A 17,805-nucleotide genomic window follows, 5' to 3' on the forward strand; every position below is an offset into this window, starting at 1 on the left:
AGGCGCTTCCAGCTCTAGGCTCAGGCCCAGTGCTCACTCAAGCCCTGCACAGCTGCTGCCATCTCCCCACATAAGCCAAAGATTCTCCACCTGGGCTATGCTACCCCCTGGGGATGTTTGGTGTTAAATGGAGACATCTTGGGTTGTCAGAACTCAGGGGAATAGTGTTCCTGGCATCCTGTGGGTGGAGGCCAGGGATGCTACTCAATACACAATGGTGCACAGGGTGGCCCTCACCGCAGAGCCATGACTCAGCCTCAACTGTCAATGGTGACATAGTGGAGAATCTGTTGAAATTTGGTCTTCACAAATTTGGGGTTACTAGTGAGTCTCTGTGTTTCGAGAAAGCCCAGTCTCTGTGTTTCTAGAAAGCCCTGAAGTCATCATTTCCTTGGGTCTCAGTTTCCATACTGAGAAAATAGGAACCAGGGCCCCCTTGCAGCTGGTTGGCAGAATAAAAGAGCTGGGTATAAAAGTGTCTATTATAAGCACAGAGACAAATCCATATCTTGTAATAACCTGTAATGGAAAATAATTTGAAAAATAATAATATGCAAAACAGAAAAAGAGACACAGAAGTACAGAACAGACTTTTGAACTCTGTGGGAGAAGGTGAGGGTGGGATGTTTCGAAAGAAGAGCATGTATATTATCTATGGTGAAACAGATCACCAGCCCAGGTGGGAAGCATGAGTCAAGTGCTCCGGCCTGGTGCACTGGGAAGACCCAGAGGAATCGGGTGGAGAGGGAGGTGGAAGGGGGGATCGGGATGGGGAATATGTGTAACTCTATGGCTGATTCGTATCAATGTATGACAAAACCCGATGAAAAATAAAAAAAATAAAAAATAAATAAATAAATAAATAAATAAAAATTAAAAAAAAAAGAAAAATAATACATGTGTATACGTATAACTGAATCACCTTGCTGTGTACCTGAAACACTGTAAATCAACTATACTTCAATAAAATATATATATTAAGAAAAAAATAAAGATTGGAGAAAGAAAAACAAGTGCCTGTTACAGAAAATGCCCAATAAAGGGCCAAGTTACACAGGGATCTGCTTGTGTGGCTCCCTCTTCCCTGTTTGGTTTAACACGCCGCCTGACCCCCACCTACTATGAGAAAGAACGATCCGGTACAAATATCAACAGTTATTGTTGTTAGTCACTTAGCTGTGTCTGACTTTTTTGTAGACCCCCATGGACTTCAGCCTGCCAGGCTCATCTGTTCATGAGATTTCCCAGGCAAGAATACTGGAGTTGATTGCCATTTCCTTCTCCAGGGGATCTTCCCTACTCAGGTATCAGTATCAGGGTGGAGAAACCCTGATGGAAAGTAACCTGCCAGGCTCAGGCCCCAGAGAAGTGTTCTCCCTGGAGGTGGCCAGTATCCAGAGAGCCATGCGCGTGCATGAATGCGTCCTACCTGGAATGTGTACTTGGCGCTGTAGCCTGACCTCCGGATCCGCACGGTCTCCAGCATGCCCGTGTAACGCAGCTGCTGCAGCACCAGCTCATCATCGAAACACAGCTCTTTCTGAAACGGGATTGAGCCATCAGGGAAGACGTCTGCAGGTGGCTGGGGACAGGCAGCCCTGGGAGGGGGTGCTGATTCCCACGTGACTGCCATCCCTCTGGACTACAGATACGGATGCAGTCAGTGCACACCCATGGGCCGGGGCTGGTCTGGGAATTGTTCCCAGCCTGGCAGCTGTGGGCACCTGGTTTTTTTTTCTTTGCTCCAGTCATGCTTTTTGCAATAAAGAAGTAGGGCTGCTCAGCAGTGATACCTGAGGCATTCATCTCTTCTAGGAAACATGGCATCTGATCTACTCTGTTCCCTGCTGTTGGGGAGACAGATACTACTTCTCACTGACTAACTTAAGATAAATTCGTGCAAAGATTTATTTCTTAAAGGCCCCTTCCCAAACCTGTGCTGGACTCATATTCTGTGCCAGGTATCAGGATGAGTACTGGGGATCCAGCAGAAAGAACACATGGCTGGGCCGCGGGAGGTGTTACAGGAGAGGGGACCCTGGACCAAGTCCTGAGAGCTAAGAGGACAGGTAGGGGAGGAGGGCAGCAAGCAGCTAGGTGAAGACCCCGAGGAGAAAGGGGAGCCCAAGCCATGGACAGGTATGCAGGGAAGTGCTTGCTGCTGGAGGGTTGGGGGTGAGGGAGAGGAGAGGCTGAAACGAGCTGGGTTCAGTGAGCTTCCAGCCCAGAGCTCAGTGGCCTGGACTCCATGCTGGTGCATGTTATTTTAAGTGGATGGAGGGAAGGGAAAGGCATGAGGCAAAGGATGTCATGACAGGACTGGAGATGCTTCTGGTATTTGGTGGGCTCCCCAAGACTGAAGAGAATGCTACTCAATACCCTAAAGTACACAGGACAGATGCTCAACAGCGAAGAATAAGCTGTGGGCATGCCTCTTGCCCAGAGCAGGTGTTGGAGTGTTTTCTGAGTTGTCCAATGTTGAGGTAAAATCCAAACAGGTGGGGAAAGTGGGTCTGATTCTGCAGCTGGTGGAAGGTGGGGGCAGGGACAGGAACCACTGAGCTGCCGTCCCTGGGGGACTAGGAATGGGGTGAGGGAGGATGAGAGAGCCTGAGTCCAGGTCCTCGCCTGGTGATGGAAGCCTTGGCACCTGGCAGGGCCAAGCTGGGCTCTGGAGGTCAGCGGAACATCCCAGGAGCAGGGAAGAGGAACGGAAGCAGGAAGAGTAGAGACAGACAGCATAGGCGAAGAGTCACGAGGATGTCCTTGTTCAGAGATCCGCTCGTGCCCGGCAGAGAGCCCAAGTCCTGAATGGCTCCAGCAAAGTTCTCGAGGGCACAGAATTGCCAGTGGACCTCTGGGGTGAGGAAAGCCTGGCAGCAGGGGCTGAACTGGCTGCTGGGGCCCCCACTGGTGCTGTCTTCCCAGAAAGTTCAGGATGAGCAGCAGGCTCTGGGCTCCTGTTTTCTGACCTCAGCCTCTCCCATCTGGCACATTTTCTATGCTGACTGCTTTGGGGATACAGTTGAAGAGCAACCTGACCTGTCCGTCCTCAAGCCAAATTTCTCTGGGGCCCCTCCATGTTCCAGTGCACGCATGCATACTCAGTTGCTTCAGTCATGTCTGACTCTTTGTGACCCTCCAGACTGTGGCCCGCCAGGCTCCTCTGTCCATGGGTTTCTCCAGGCTAGAATACTGGAGTGGGTTGCTGTGCCTTCCTCCAGGGGATCTTCCCGACCCAGGGATCGAACCTGCGTCTCTTGCATTGCAGATGGATTCCCTACCGCTGAGCCACTGGGAAATCCCCCATGTTCCAGAGGATGTCTCTCTGTTCCTAGCTGGTCACTAGATGGCCCTGGCTGCCTCCTGCTGATCCCTGCCACTCCTGGCTGGCTAGAGCACACTTTTAAAATACAAGTCAAAGGAGGCCAGGATCCCTGGCTGGTAGCAGAACCAGCCTCCTCCAGTCCCCGAAACCTGTGTGGACACTTGCTTCCTCCAGGACTCCTGACCACCCCTCCTGACTCCCAGCACTCCCCCACCCCTAGACACACCGTAACACTCCCTGCCAGTCTCCAGACCTGGGCTTGGCTTTCACCACCCCGGAGATGGGGGAGCCCCTTACCTTCTCGGCGTTGGAGCGGATGCAGCGGATGAAGAAGGGCTCTGCGTTCCCCAGTGCCTCCAGGAGCTTATTCAGGGAAGTCTGAGGAGAGAGAGGAGGTAAGGTGTTGAGCTGGGACCCCCTTGGGGGCACGTCCCTCAAGGGAAGGGGATCCAGGTCACCTTCCTGCATCAACAGGGGTGTCTCTGTGCTGACAGGGAACAGGGGAGGCTGCAGCAGGAGGCTGTGCTACCCCAGACGGTCCCCAAGGGAGCTGTGGGTCCCCGTGGCTGAGGGCCGCTATGTTTCTGTATCAGGTGAAAGGGGGGGGGGGGAGGTGGTGGAACCAGATTAACTCTTTCTAGGGATTTAAATCACATGTCAAAGGAGGCCAAGAACCCAGGTTAGTAACAGAACCCGTCTCCTCCTGCTCCCACAGAAATGTCAGCACCAGCTGGCGGCCACCTTCTTATCAGAGGTTGAGCTCTGCAGGGCCTCACTTCCGAGTGCCTAAATTCTAGGAATCCCAAACTGTTTCTTTTGTTCCTTCAGCCTTAGAGGTACAAGCTCCTGCCCATGGTTACTACCTCAATGTTCCTTCTCTGTTCCCCTTCTGCCTTCTCAGTCCTCTAGTACCTGTTTAACCAGTACCATACATTAAATTCTCTGATTGAAAAAAAAAAAAGTCAGCCTCAGAAGGGATCATGGTTGTAGTGATTTTGGTCTCTGGCCTGCTATTTACAAAAGGGTATTGTGGGAGTTCCTAAATGATGTAATTATATATATATATATATATATATATAAAAGCTGAAGTGGAAGGAAAAGACTTAGATTGTGGAGAATGGGAAGGAACAGAAAAGTTAATGGTGAGAGTCTGCGGCCATTTGTTGTTTAGTTGCTAACTCATGTCCGACTCATGTGACCCCATCAACTGTAGCCCACCAGGCTCCTCTGTCCATGGGATTTTCCAGGCAAGAATACTGGAGTGGGTTGCCATTTCCGCCTCCAGGGGACCTTCCTGACCCAGGGATTCAACCTGCATCTCCTGCCTTGGCAGGTGGATTCTTTACCACTGAGCCACCAGAGAAGCCCTCACCGGCCATTGGACCCCACTGAGAAAAGAAGTAAGTGTCGCTGAGCTTCCTGGCAACCCGGGAAAGAAGGGAAATGTGATCTAAGGACACAGTTCAGTGTTCACATTAACTCACACGCTGCCTCATGACTCTTTTAAGTTGGTGGTTCTCCACCAAGGGTGACTGTATTCCCCCAGGGAGCCTTGGCACTATCTGGAGACGTTTTGGTAGTCATGTCTGGACAACGCTACCAGCGTCTGGTGGGTGGAGGCCAGCAATGTTGCTCAATGCCCCACAACACACAGGATGGCCCTCACCATGGAGAATGACCCAACCCCAAATGGCAAACAGTGCTACGGTCAGGAAGCCTGGTGATAATGAGAAGCTCCCTGTGCTAGGCTAGTTTTGGCCCAGCCACGTGAGTGCCAGGCAGAGCTCAGCACCCCCTTCCACGCCCCCCGGGCCACCCACCTGGAACTGGGCACTGATGCTGGGCGGTTTCTTCTTCTTGTGCAGGTGTAGCAGGGACTTGGTAGTACGGTCGTGCAGGGTCATACTGATGATCAGCTTCAGGGACTTGGAGTCCAGCAGGTTCTAGGACAGAATCGCAGGGTCTGGCCTGCCCTCCCAAAGCCCCAGGGTGCACTGGGAGGCATCTCGTGCGGCCCCAGAGCCAGGACAATGCCCCCTGGGGTGGCAGCTCTCAGGCTCAGTCTGGGGGCTGTGCTGTCAGAGACGGGGTTGGGGCAGGGGGGCCTGGCGGGCAGCAGTGGTGACCTCACTAGGGGACTGAGCCCGAGCTGCAACCTGTGGATGGTACCGCCTCCGAGAGAGCTGATTACAGCCACTAGTGGCCTGAGTGCCCAGAAACCAAGTGCTACGGAGTGCTGGCTTCCCTCTGTGCAGTTCGAGGCGTGCCAAGCACCCCATGTTGCTATGAGTGCTCACCCGGCCGGCCCTCCCGTGGGCCAACCCTCACTGTCGATACAAGGTGGGGGCTAGTGCTGTCCCACCTGCTGGCCAGACTGAGTGGACTGGGCGGCTGCTCTCGCTTTCTAATTTCAGAATCCCTCAGCACGCTGTACGTGGAGATGAGACAGGGCGCCTGGGTGCGCCTGGGTGTGCAGCCAAGGCTGGCTGCTGGGGTCTAGGCTGCCAGCGATGCACAGCTGCCCCCTTCCCAACGGGACCGCCCTGGCTGACAGGCCTCCTCCCTGGATGCCCAGGCGCTGACGAGCCCATCCCACCCTCTTGGAGTTGGCTCGCAGCTAAAGACACCCAACGCGGGGATATGATAGGAGGGTCCCATCGCCTCTTGGTGAGGTAAGCTCTGAGGTACAGCTGACACTCCTGGGTTCCCCGGGGTCAGGCTGAGCCCACTTCCTGACGTCCCCCACCTCAGGTTTCTCCTGGGACTTCCCCACTGTACACCACTTGTGCAGAGACCACACCACAGGTCCTGCTTCTAGAAAACCCAAACAAAGACCCCTCTGTGTCATTTCAACAGGAGACAGTTTTTTAGAGGGGAAAAGGGAGAGGGAAGGAAAGAGAAAGAATTAGAGAAGCTCGAGAAGGTAAAAGCCCCCGCCCCACCCCGCTTTCTAGAAACACGATGCGAGCCAGCTGCTCGCGAGGTGGTGTTGGGCGGTGTTGTGTGTGTTTACCTTTGGAATGATCTGCTTTTGTTTGATACCTTTACTTTTCCTGTCAAAATATTAAAAATGGTTTTGTGAACAGAAGGAACACAGTGTCTGGCTCTGGGTTAGTTTAGCAAGCCACGCCTTGCGGGTTAGATGGAGCGAGAACAGAGAGAGCGAGAGTCCGGAGGCACAAGTGCAACGAGGCCGCCGCCTCGCCAGGGACCGTGGGCCAGCGGCTGCCCCTGAGGTGGCAGGGGCCCCTGGGTGTCTGGGGGGCGCTGCTGGATCTCACAGAATGACTGTGAGATGTCCCAAAGGGGGCTCCGAGGGACCCCATGCAGCCGGGTCTACCAGGTGTCCCAGCTCTACTTGCTACATGCTGGGACCCAAAGCAGTCCAAAGACCCTTCTGGGGCCCCTGCCCGGGTGGCCGGTTCAGGGATCTGTCTCTCAAAGAACTGAGACAGGGCCTGGGTGTATGGGGGCCTAAGGACTTGAACTGGCAGCAGGTTAAAAACAAAAGCTGATCTTTTTGGCCGAGGCGGCGGCGGGGGGGGGGCCACCCGCACATTCTTAGATACTTAATGGAATCTTGCAGACAAGAAAAGATTTTTTAAAAAAATTGCAGCCTGGGAAGTTTCTAAGACCTGCTGAGGAAATGGTTCCCTGCAGATCTGCCAGAGGCTTGGCTCTGAGGTTCTTTGTGTCATGTTTCACGTTTATCGCCGTGGGGTGGAATGAGGCATCATAAAAATGACTTTGCAAACAGGCATCACTGCAGGCACAAGCTTTGTTTTCCTCGGCCTGAGCCCTAAGCAGTTGCTGGTGCCCACAGGTTGAGGTGGCTGCCTGCTGGGCTGGAGGGTATGAAAACTGCTACCCCTTGCTTTGCAGACAGAGGGTGAATGCTCAGAGCACTCAGGTCATACAATGATAAGGGGGGGGTCCAAATCTCATCTGTGTGGCTTCCGGCCCTTTCTACTGCATCACACCCACAAAGCAGGGTCATGGGATGCACAGAGGTCCTCAAGATTGCACACCCTGCCTCTGAGGCTTCTTTATAAGCTCATATTGGCAAAGGTTGGGGCGGGGGGAAGCAAGCCTTGCTCGGCAGGTTTGGGGGCAGAAAATCAGCTGCTTCATGGCAGAAGCGTTCCTGGGAAGCTGTGCTGGACACTGGGGGGCTGGCAAGGATTTGGGTCAGGGTGCAGACACTAGGAGGGGAGTATGACGAGGACCACTTAGCGACGGCTGGCGTGAGAACAGAACCACAAGACAGCGCGGCATGGACAGCGGCTCATTCAGTGTTATGGGAAGCCCCTGTAGGCGGGGGGGTCGGGTGGGGAGGGTGTCTGGGGTGGGGAGGCGCTCGTTGCACTTGTGGGGGAGAGGGGGGTGCCCACAACCTTGGGGGGGACTCACGGGATGAAGGTGCGGGGTTTCTGGAGCCGATTGAGGGACTGGAGAAGCTTACGGGGGTCGTCACCCTGCCAGGGCAATCCTTTGATACTCCGGATGATTTGGTCATGCAAATCGCTGGGGGGAGGGGGTGCAGTGACAGAGAGAAGATGGGGTTAGAGCAGTGGGCCCGCCACCTTGGGGTCCCTGGCACGGTCGGGACCGTCTCCAGGCCACTGGAGCCAAAACATGCAACCTGGGGAAGGGCTGAAGGTTGCCACCACTCCCTCCTGCACGGGGAAGTCAGGGTTCGGCCACCCCAAGGAGGGTCTGCCATCCTCCGGCAGTGGGGGAGGGGGTGGGGACACGTGGGGCTGAACAGAATTTGCAACAGGGCATCTCGGATCACTGGAAAAGGCCTCGTGTTTGAGCCTGTTGGAGTCTATAGAAAGCACCCACGGGCCACTGAAAACAGGAGACCGGGGAGAGTTCTGTCGGAAGCAGATGGGTTTCTCGTGATGGTTCTGTGGCTATATGTCTGCCTCCTTGTCGGCTTCAAGAAATGCCTTGGGAGGAATGAAGTGGAACTCACACAGGATTATAACTGGGGTGATGCTTGGTTGTTCTGACTGGGGTGGGGGCTTGACTGGCATCTGGAGGTGGGGGCCGGGGAGGCTGCCCCACTCCTTGCAGCACCCAGTACAGCCCCATCACAGCGTGGCCCGGCAGAGCCCCAAGGGTGACACTCCAGCTGAAGATACTCACCCCCCAGAATTCAACCTTATTAACTGTGTTCTGTTCAGTCACCGTGGGTTCAGGGTTGAGCAGACGTTTTAGGTGTGAGAATGACAATGGCTTAGGGACAAAAATCGAATGCCTTGAAAATGGACATTCGCGAACAATTTCTTGACAGCAAATGTCTAGGGCAGAATGTCTAGAAATGAGGGAGTGATGACTGCACGATGATCTGGGGGTTTGTCTCCCTTTTTAAAAAAAATTTCCTCATTCCAAGGGACTTCTCTGGTGGTCCAGGGACTAAGACTCCATGCTCCCAATGCAAGGGGTCCAGGTTTGATCCCTGGTCAAGGAACTAGATCCCACATGTTGCAACTAAGAACTGGTATGGTTAAGTAAATAAAAAGATTAAAAAAACACTTCTTCATTGCAGTTACCTGAATACATGTTTAAGCTCTGAGCAGTTGACCTGGGAAGACCCCGATCGGCAGCCCCTTGTCTGTGTTCCATGCACCATGCCCAGGGCCAGATGGCCGCACTTACCTCTGCTCCCTCACCCTCCAGGGAGGCACCGAGCAAAGACAACAGAGAGGTCACACGTCACCTCTCCACCCTGAGCGGTCAGCGCAGCAGTCAGCTCCCTATGATGACGGTGAAGCCCCTAGCTTCAGCCCACACCCCCCTGATCAGGCCAAATCTGGCGAGAGCGCCCCCTGGCTCACTGATCCCCTCTCTTCTGGCTCTGAACGCTGCGCTGAGCGCCTTGGGATGATGGCTCCTTGGGGCGTGCCTCCCTGGTCTCGGGTTCCAAGGCCCTTGCTTCTACTTACTTCTTGCTTTCATAGAAAGCAATGATGTCTTCAAAAGCGTTAATATCGAACTCCTCAGAGCCGTCAAATGAGAAATCTAGCATTGAGCAGCTGAAAGGGAGAATCTGTATAAACTAAATGTGCTTTTGCGGGTGGGACCTGCAGCCCCAGGGCCAGGCCTTGGGGAGACCGAGGGGGTCAGGGGCCACTCTGAAATAGGGGGCAGTGTTTTTCTTTTTTTTTTCCTCTCTTGCCTTCTTTGGGGTGAAAAAGCTGATTTAAAAATGCATCTTTTTTTAAAAAAAAAAGAATAAAAAAGACAACATATCTCTTTATCAAGAGGGAGGGGACACAAGTATACCTATGGCTGATTCCTCTTGATGTTTGGCAGAAACCAACACAACACTGTAAAGCAATTATCCTTCAATTAGGGGAAAAAAATCAAAAGGAGGAAAGGAGGAAAATGACACACTGCCTTCAGACAAATGGCACACGACCACTTACCTAGGAGCTATCTCTAACTCCACATGTAAGCTTTCATGGACCTCTTGAGGGGGGTTTTCTTACAAAGTGCTCAAAAAACAAAACGACTTTTTCAAGTTTCAAAATTTAGGGGCTCACTCCTTTGGGAGTCTCAAGAAAGAGCTTGGGGACTCCGCTGCCCCAGGGCCTTCACACCAGCTGTCCCCCCAGGTCAGCACACACTGCTTGCCTTGTCTGGCCCAGAGTCCCGTCTCAGTGTAGCCTGCCTGGCTGGGCTCTCGCAGGCTGCCTGAAGGGTCCCTCCCCTGGCTTTGTCCTGGCCTCAGATGGCTATCGAGCATGACCTTTTATAGCCTGCCTTCCTAGAAGCACAAGCCTGCTCACTTTTACACTCAGTACCAACAGGGTTATCTGGAGGAACACTGACCGTCACTAAGTGGCCACAGAACACCCCCGTGTCATCTGAGCGGCAACAACGCATCTGTGTTTCTGACTGAGTAAAGTAAGTTAGCAGATCGGTGTTTGGGACGCCCTGGTCAGGCTGAGGGAGGAAGTGCTCTTAAATCAAGCTTGCTGCTCTCAGAGAGCAGCAGCCTCTCAGCCCCGCCCGCCAACGGTCACAACCGGCCCTGAAAACGAGCCTTTGTGAACTGAGACGCCCACATCCCCCAAAACAGATGAGGCACGAGGTTGGCCTCTCTGTGTGCAGAAATGCGGCCACCAGATGCCGTTGCTTCTGGGTGTTTCTGATTCAAGCGGCTGCTGGGTTCCTTATTCAGGTCAACTCTGACCTGGGTTCAGGGTGTCGGGTTTCTGGCGCCGTTTTAAACAATGCCGCTGCCTACAGGCTTTGGCTGGGACAGATCAAGATCTCGCTCACCGGTAGAGTTTTTCTGACGGGGTGCTGGCTCCTCTATGTAGTTCTCCCAGGTGACCTTGGGCACCAGAGCTGTCCAGACCTGCTGGGGAGACAGAGCACATGAAGTTTGGAGGAGAGGGTTGCTTGGAGCTGAAGGGCTTCTTAACTTTTCCACGGAGCCTGTGATTCTGACTTGAACCCAATTTGAAAAAACGGAGGGGGCCGGGTTGGGGGGGGGGGCGCTGACACTCAAATCTGGGCACAGCAGGGAACCATGAAATGTTCCATTTCCTCCCCAAACAGCACCATCTATTTCCTAAAACAGATGCCCTAGGACCTTTGCATATGCTGCCCGCCCCCATGGCCAGGCCACTCTGCCCACCCTGTCTGGCCCAAACAGTACTGTCTCAATGTAGTGGCTTTAATCTTTCAATCCTCCTTTAATCAACACCCCACCATTCCTAAAACAGAACCCTGGGGCTGGTATCTGGAGCTGAGTGATCCTTTGTCAGGCTGTTCTCACAGAAAAACAGGAACACCCCTTCTTGCCTTGTGAGGATGAGCAGCTTAAATTAGATATCCCGCTACAAACCTTCTGTTTTGCATGATCAAAAGGCTTGGGAGCTAATTTATGATAGCCAAGACATGAAAGCAACCTAAATATCTATTGACAGATGAATGGATAGGGAAGACGTGGTATAGATATACAATGAAATATGACTCAGCCATAAAAAAGAATGCAACAATGCTGTTTGCAGCTACAGGGGTGGACCTAAAGACGATCATACTAAATGCAGTTAAGTCAGACAAAGACAAATTTTATACGATATCACTTACATGCGGCATCAGAAAAAATAACACAAACGAACTTCTGTACTAAACAGACTCACAGACAAAGAAAACAAACCCATGGTTACTGAGGGGAAAGGATGAGGAGAGGGATAAATCAGGAGTTTGGGATTAGCAGATGCAAACTATTACATGTGAAGGTAACCATAAAGCCCTCCTGTGTAGCACTGGGAACTACAGTCAGTATCTTGTAATAAACTATTGCGTGCTAAGTTGTTTCAGTGTGGCTGACTCTCTGCGACCCCAAGGACTGTAGCCCGCCAGGCTCCTCTGTCCAAGGAATTCTTCAGGCAAGAATACTGGAGTGGGTTGCCACGCCCTTCTCCAGGGGGATCTACCCTACCCGTATAGCTTACATCTCCTCTACTGGCAGGCAGGTTCTTTATCACTAGTGCGAAAGAAAAAGAAAAGTTTAGGGAACAAGACAGAAGTTGCACAACTCAGGAATGTGCTAAATGTGATGAAATTTTACACTTTGCAGTGGACTCTGAGCACCCCTTTCTCGACAGTGACACAGGAGTCTCCTACCGGCAGCCTTTTCAGCTCTCTCGGCCCGCAGGCGCCCAGCCTCCCGGAGCACGGCCATGGCCTGGATGGCGGCCCGGAGCACCGCCCAGCGGAACACGGCCACGGGGTCCATGCCGATGAGCTCCCGGACGTAGGAGCTGTCACTGCCCCGCAGGAGGGCCACGATGTCTGGCCGCATGTAGTCCATGTTCTTCTCTCGGAAGTCCTGGCATGGGGAGGATGGGTAAGAAGGGTGGTAGGTGGTCCCTTGCTAGTGTCGGCTGAGGCCCTGGGGTCAGCTCGGGAAGGGACCACACTGGGTGGGGAGCGGGGCCCATCTCCACGACAGAGAGGGGGTTCCTGCCCATGGGGCCCTCAAAAGCAAAGCCAGGGGTTTGACACTGGGTCTGAGCGCCCTGGAACCTCGCCCAGCAAAAGCAGTAAAGAGGAGGGAGGGAGTGAGCGCCTGAGGGAACGGACCTCCAGGGCAGCCAGGGGTCCCCTTCCCATTCCCCAAGTGGAGCGCAACCTGGTTGACAGTGGTGACAGACAGCTGCCTACCTTGATCTGATATTTCACCTTCCCTGCGAAGTGCTGGATGATGAAGGCCGGCTCCATGACCGGGGTGCCGACGAAGTATCTGTTGTCCTCGTGCTGCTGTTTGAACTTGGCCAGCAGAGTCTGGCTCGTGGCGTGCGGAAAGCTGGGGAGAGCACAGGAGACCTTTAACTGCAGGGACTGCAGCCGCTCACCTGCTCTGTGCTATGGGCAGGTCGCAGGCCCTCCGTGGAGGAGGCGGGCGGGTGCTCGGGCTGCGGTGGCCTGGGCACGAGGCTGAGGGCAAAGTGATGCCCTCAGAGCTGGGAAGCAAAGTTGAAACAGGCAGAGCAGCCCAGTGACCCAGCCCTGGTGGTCCATGTAAATGTCTGGTCCAGGCAAGATCGTGACTGGGGCCCATCATGGGCAGTTCCTGGAATAATCCCAGGACAGGGGTGACTGCTGGTCTCAGGTGCATCTGTACCTGGGTGCTGTGTCTTGCAGTGGGTCTTGCCCATGCCCCCCTGTTAGAGGCAGGGGCTGGGAGACAGATGAAACAGGGAGGTGATCGAGGCCTGACTAAGGGAGCCGCTGTATCTGGCTATTTCAGCCTCCCAGGAAGGAAATGCCGCAGCTGGCTTTGGCATCCAGCCTGAGCTCTGCCTCACTGCAAACACGGGCAGCAAGGTATGCCTCCGAACCCCTGATGCCCAGGTTTCATGGCTTGACAGAGGGTGGGAGGGGGAGACCCTGTAGCTATGAGGCACATCATTGCCAGGGTCAGGGTGTGGAGAGCAAGAGACCCATTCACTCGGTTGTGGAAATAAATAACATTTTTACACACTATTTTAGAAAATCCAATTTGAAGCCCCCCAAGCCCCCCTAAAATCATGATGAACTAAAACAATAAAACTTTATTTTTCTAAATCTTGATTTTTCTTTTTTTTTTTTGCTCACCATGGACTTTTTTTCTTTGCATCCATTTTTATTTATTATTTGGTTGTGTCCCAAAGCAGGTAGGGTCTTAGCTCCCCAATCAGGGATCGAACCTGTGCCCCCTGCATTGGAAGCAAAGAGTCTTAACCACTGGACTGCTAGAGAGGTCCCCTAAAATAGCAAGATTTTAAACAAAGACAAATCCGATCAGACTCAGCCTGGCCCTGCCTTGAATGCCTTTCCCAGATTTGGCTCTGGGGAGTTTGGTGGGAGGGACAATTAACCCTTCCAAGTGCCCTGCTCCTTCCCTTAACTGAGCCGGTTTTCTCTCTGGATTCTGACCGAGAATGGATGTGTCTGTCCTGGATGGGACTCGGTTTGAGGCAGGTGGTGAGCCCGATCCACCCCAGGCCTGAGGGGACTTTGGCAGCAAACGAGGGGCCTGATAAAAGTTGCTGATAAAAAAAACCTTCCAGTGGATAAGAATTCGCCTTGCAATGCAGGAGATGCAGGTTCCATCCCTGGACAGGGAACAAAGATCCCATGAGCCGGGGAACAACTAAGCCTACGTGCTGCAACTACTGAGTCCTGAAGCCACAACTAGAGGGTCTGCGCACCTCAACAAAAGACCCCACAGGATGCGACAAAGATCTCACGTGCTGCAACTAGGACCCGACACAGTCAAAAGAAACCCAAACCCTCGAAGCATGTCTACGCCCTGACACACTGACCCTGCGACTGTGGCCTTAGATGGTGTCAAGTCAAGATGAGCTCTTTAGGGGGGCTTTACTGGCAATCCAGTGGTTAGGGCTCGGTACTTTCACAACTGAGGGCTCCTGTGCAATCCATGGTTGTGGCAACTAAGATCTCACAAGCTGTATGACGCGGTCCCCACTCTCCCCTAAAAAGATGAGGTCATTAGAGTGGGTACTGACTGATCTAGTAGACTGGAGTCTTTATTAGAAGAGATGAGGCAGAAGGACAGAAGATGATGTGACTACAGAGGCAGAGACTCTTGGCCACAAGCCAAGAACACCTGGAAGGTGGAAGATGCGAAGAAGTCTCCTCCTTGGAGGGAGGGTGGCCCTCCCACACCTTGGTTTTGGCCCATCAAGGCTGATTTTGCGCTTCTAGTCTCCAGAACTGTGGGAGAATAAATTTCTGCTGTTATAGGCTGTCCTGCGATTTCAGGAACTCTGGCTGAGTGACCAAGCATAAAGCACCTTAAAAATACCCTCTCCAGCCTTCATCATGTCTTGTGGACGAAGGCTGACAGGCTTGGTGGAGAATCTCATATCCGGGGCCCTGATTCCACTCCCTGCCCTTTGCAAGGCTGCACCAAGCCTGTGCCCAGCTTCTAGATTCAGGTCCCACAAGTCTTTCCCAAGGACTCCTGGGAGGGCGAGGGTGTGTTCCTGAGTTCACAGCTACTTCGAGTGTTAATATTTCTCTGGTGAATTGCAAATGTGGGGTCAGGATTTGCAGCCACATGACTCTGAGCAACTTGGAAGTTCTGGGATGCAATGGACTGGAGTAAGGCCCCGGGGCTGCAGAACTGGATGCATCGGGCCCATGGACACTCACTTGCTCTCTTCGTCCAGCAGATAGAAGAGGCCGGTGGGCTTCTTGCTGATCAGGTGGATGCAGCCGACGTTGTCTGTGTAGTCGATGTTGTGCCATGAGATCCCTTCGCTCTGGTACTCCTCCTGCAGGGTTCAAGGGGTGTCTGTTAAGTTCATCATTTCATGGACACAGTAACATCTACACAGCATACATCCTATGTAAAAACGTTTTATTTATGTATGCACATACATATTTATATATAAACGTGCAAATAACATAGGATGCATATTAATATATCAATAGAAATACATCAATAAATACATAAAATTATTTGATAAATAAACAGTTAGCAACAGGGAACAGGAACGCACATTCTCAAACATCTTCAGGAAGTCCTCTACATACGAACCTTCAAGTGGTGAACTTTCAAAGATGTGAATGTGTGCTCACATGTCCAATTAAGTAAGTGAGTTGGCGTGTCTGGTGTACATTGCCATGTGCACGCACCCTCTGTAAGTGGTTGTGCAGCTCGCCCTCTTGTCTTCTGTTGCTGACAATCTTCAGTTCTATCACCTCCCACCTCCCCTCCCTCCTCCAGTCAGTCTTGCCTATTCACTTCATGCCAGCCCTGTATGCCAGCTGCTGTACTGTACTACTGTACTTTTCCAAGTACTGTAAGATTAAAGATATTTTCTTCCTTTTTTGCATTTGTTTTTTTATGTATTATTGGTGTGAAAATTATTCTAAACCTGTAACAGTACAGGTTTATGTGTTAACTGGGCGTGTGTGTGCGCTCAGTCACTCAGTTCTATCTGATTCTTGGTGACCCGATGGACTATAGTCCCCACCAGGCTCCTTTGTCTATGGGATTTTCTAGGCAAGAAAACTGGAGTGGGTTGCCATTTCCTCCTCCAGGGGATCATCCCAACCCAGGGATCGAACTTGCATCTCTCCTGCACTGGCAGGAAGAGTCTTTACCACAGCACCACCTGGAAAACCCAGTTTGGTGCCTAGGCTAACTTTGTTGGACTTATGAACGTACTATCAGAACAGAACTCGTTCATGATGTAGGGGACTTACTGCATCACACCGGAGTGCTTAAAAATCACACTTAAAATCACCCAGGGGTCAGCAAACTTTCTTTGTAAAGAGCCAGATGGTAAATAAATTAGGCTTTATGAGTTAGATGGTGTCTGCATGATGACTCAGCTTTGCTCTTGTGGCAAGAAAGGAGACAAAGGGGTGTGGCCATGTGCCAGTAATTTTGGGCAGCCCCTGCTCTTGAACTACAATGTCCCGACAATCATATGTGTGAGAGACTCATGTCACTTTGAACTTTCTAACAGCCATGTTTAAAAATGTGAAAAGAAAGCAGGTGAAGTTAACTTAAACAATACAGTTAATTGAACCCAGTACACCCAAGGTGTATGATGTATGTCAACATCATGACATGTGATTTAACTGACATAAAAAATTACAAACACGGCCTCGTACCAATGAGACAAAAATGACTTTTCTTTCAATTTTACTTTCTGGCCATGCATCAAGGCATGCAGGATCTTAGTTTCTGGACCAGGGATAGAACTCGTGCTCCCTACAGTGGAGCTGACTGTGGCTCAGATCATGAACTCCTTATTGCAAGATGAAGACTTAAATTGAAGAAAGTAGGGAAAATCACGAGACCATTCAGGTATGACCTAAATCAAATCCCTTACAGTGGAAGTGACAAATAGATTCAAGGGATTAGATCTGATAGAGTGCCTGAAGAACTATGGAGGGAGGTTCGCGACATTGTACAGGAGGCAGTGATCAAGACCATCCCTGAGAAAAAGAAATTCAAAAAGGTAAAATGGTTGCCTGAGGAGGCCTTACAAATAGCTGAGAAAAGAAGAGAAGCGAAAGGCAAAGGGGAAAAGGAAAGATACACCCATTTGAATGCAGAATTCCAAAGAATAGCACAGAAAGATAAAGCCTTCCTCAGAGATCAATGCAAAGAAATAGAGGAAAAACAATAGGATGGGAAAGACTAGAGATTTCTTCAACAAAATTAGAGATACCAAGGGAACATTTCATGCAAAGATGGGCACAATAAAGGACAGAAATGGTATGGATCTAACAGAAGCAGAAGATATTAAGAAGAGGTGGCAAGAATACACAGAAGAACTATACAAAAAGATCTTCATGACCCAGATAACCACGATGGTGTGATCACTCACCTACAACCAGATATCCCGGAATGCAAAGTCAAGTGGGCCTTGGGAAGCACCACTACAAACAAAGCTAGTGGAGGTGATGAAATTCTAGTTGAGCTATTTCAAATCCTAAAAGATGCTGCTGCTAAAGTGATACACTCAATATGCCAGCAAATTTGGAATACTCTGCAGTGGCCACAGGGCTGGAAAAGGTGTTTTCATTTCAATTCCAAAGAAAGACAATGCCAAAAACTGTTCAAACTACCACACAATTGCACACATCTCACACACTAGCAAAGTGAAGTGAAGTCACTCAGCCGTGTCCGACTCTTTGTGACCCCATGGACTATTGCCTACCAGGCTTCTCCGTCCATGGGATTTTCCAGGCAAGAGTATTGGAGTGGGTTGCCATTTCCTTCTCCAGGAGATCTTTCCCACCCAAGGATCAAACCCAGGTCTCCTGCATTGCAGACAGACGCTTTACCCTCTGAGCCACCAGGGACACTAGCAAACTAATGCTCAAAATTCTCTAACCAGGCTTCAACAGTATGTGAACTGTGAACTTCCAGATGTTCAGGTTGGATTTAGAAAAGGCAGAGGAGCCAGAGATCAAATTGCCAA

General features: G+C 51.5%; 1 protein-coding gene across 12 annotated transcripts in view; it reads right to left on the minus strand.

Moving 5' to 3' along the window:
• Positions 1-17,805, minus strand: part of MYO9B (myosin IXB) — a 108,937-nt gene that overhangs the window by 19,942 nt on the left and 71,190 nt on the right. For 6 of the 12 annotated variants that reach the window (XM_065917478.1, XM_065917480.1, XM_065917475.1 and 3 more), the window contains exons 11-20: positions 15,014-15,135; positions 12,518-12,659; positions 11,978-12,182; positions 10,622-10,703; positions 9,280-9,369; positions 7,739-7,852; positions 6,342-6,381; positions 5,149-5,271; positions 3,626-3,706; positions 1,430-1,540 (exon numbers count right to left, since the gene is read on the minus strand). In XM_065917478.1, the coding sequence (XP_065773550.1) occupies positions 1,430-1,540; positions 3,626-3,706; positions 5,149-5,271; positions 6,342-6,381; positions 7,739-7,852; positions 9,280-9,369; positions 10,622-10,703; positions 11,978-12,182; positions 12,518-12,659; positions 15,014-15,135 (1,110 nt within the window). The remainder of the gene's footprint in view (positions 1-1,429; positions 1,541-3,625; positions 3,707-5,148; positions 5,272-6,341; positions 6,382-7,738; positions 7,853-9,279; positions 9,370-10,621; positions 10,704-11,977; positions 12,183-12,517; positions 12,660-15,013; positions 15,136-17,805) is intronic. The other 6 variants (XM_065917482.1, XM_065917483.1, XM_065917487.1 and 3 more) reach the window with 4 other exon arrangements.

This window comes from Muntiacus reevesi, chromosome 1 (assembly GCF_963930625.1).
Source record: "Muntiacus reevesi chromosome 1, mMunRee1.1, whole genome shotgun sequence".
Taxonomy (NCBI): domain Eukaryota; kingdom Metazoa; phylum Chordata; class Mammalia; order Artiodactyla; family Cervidae; genus Muntiacus; species Muntiacus reevesi.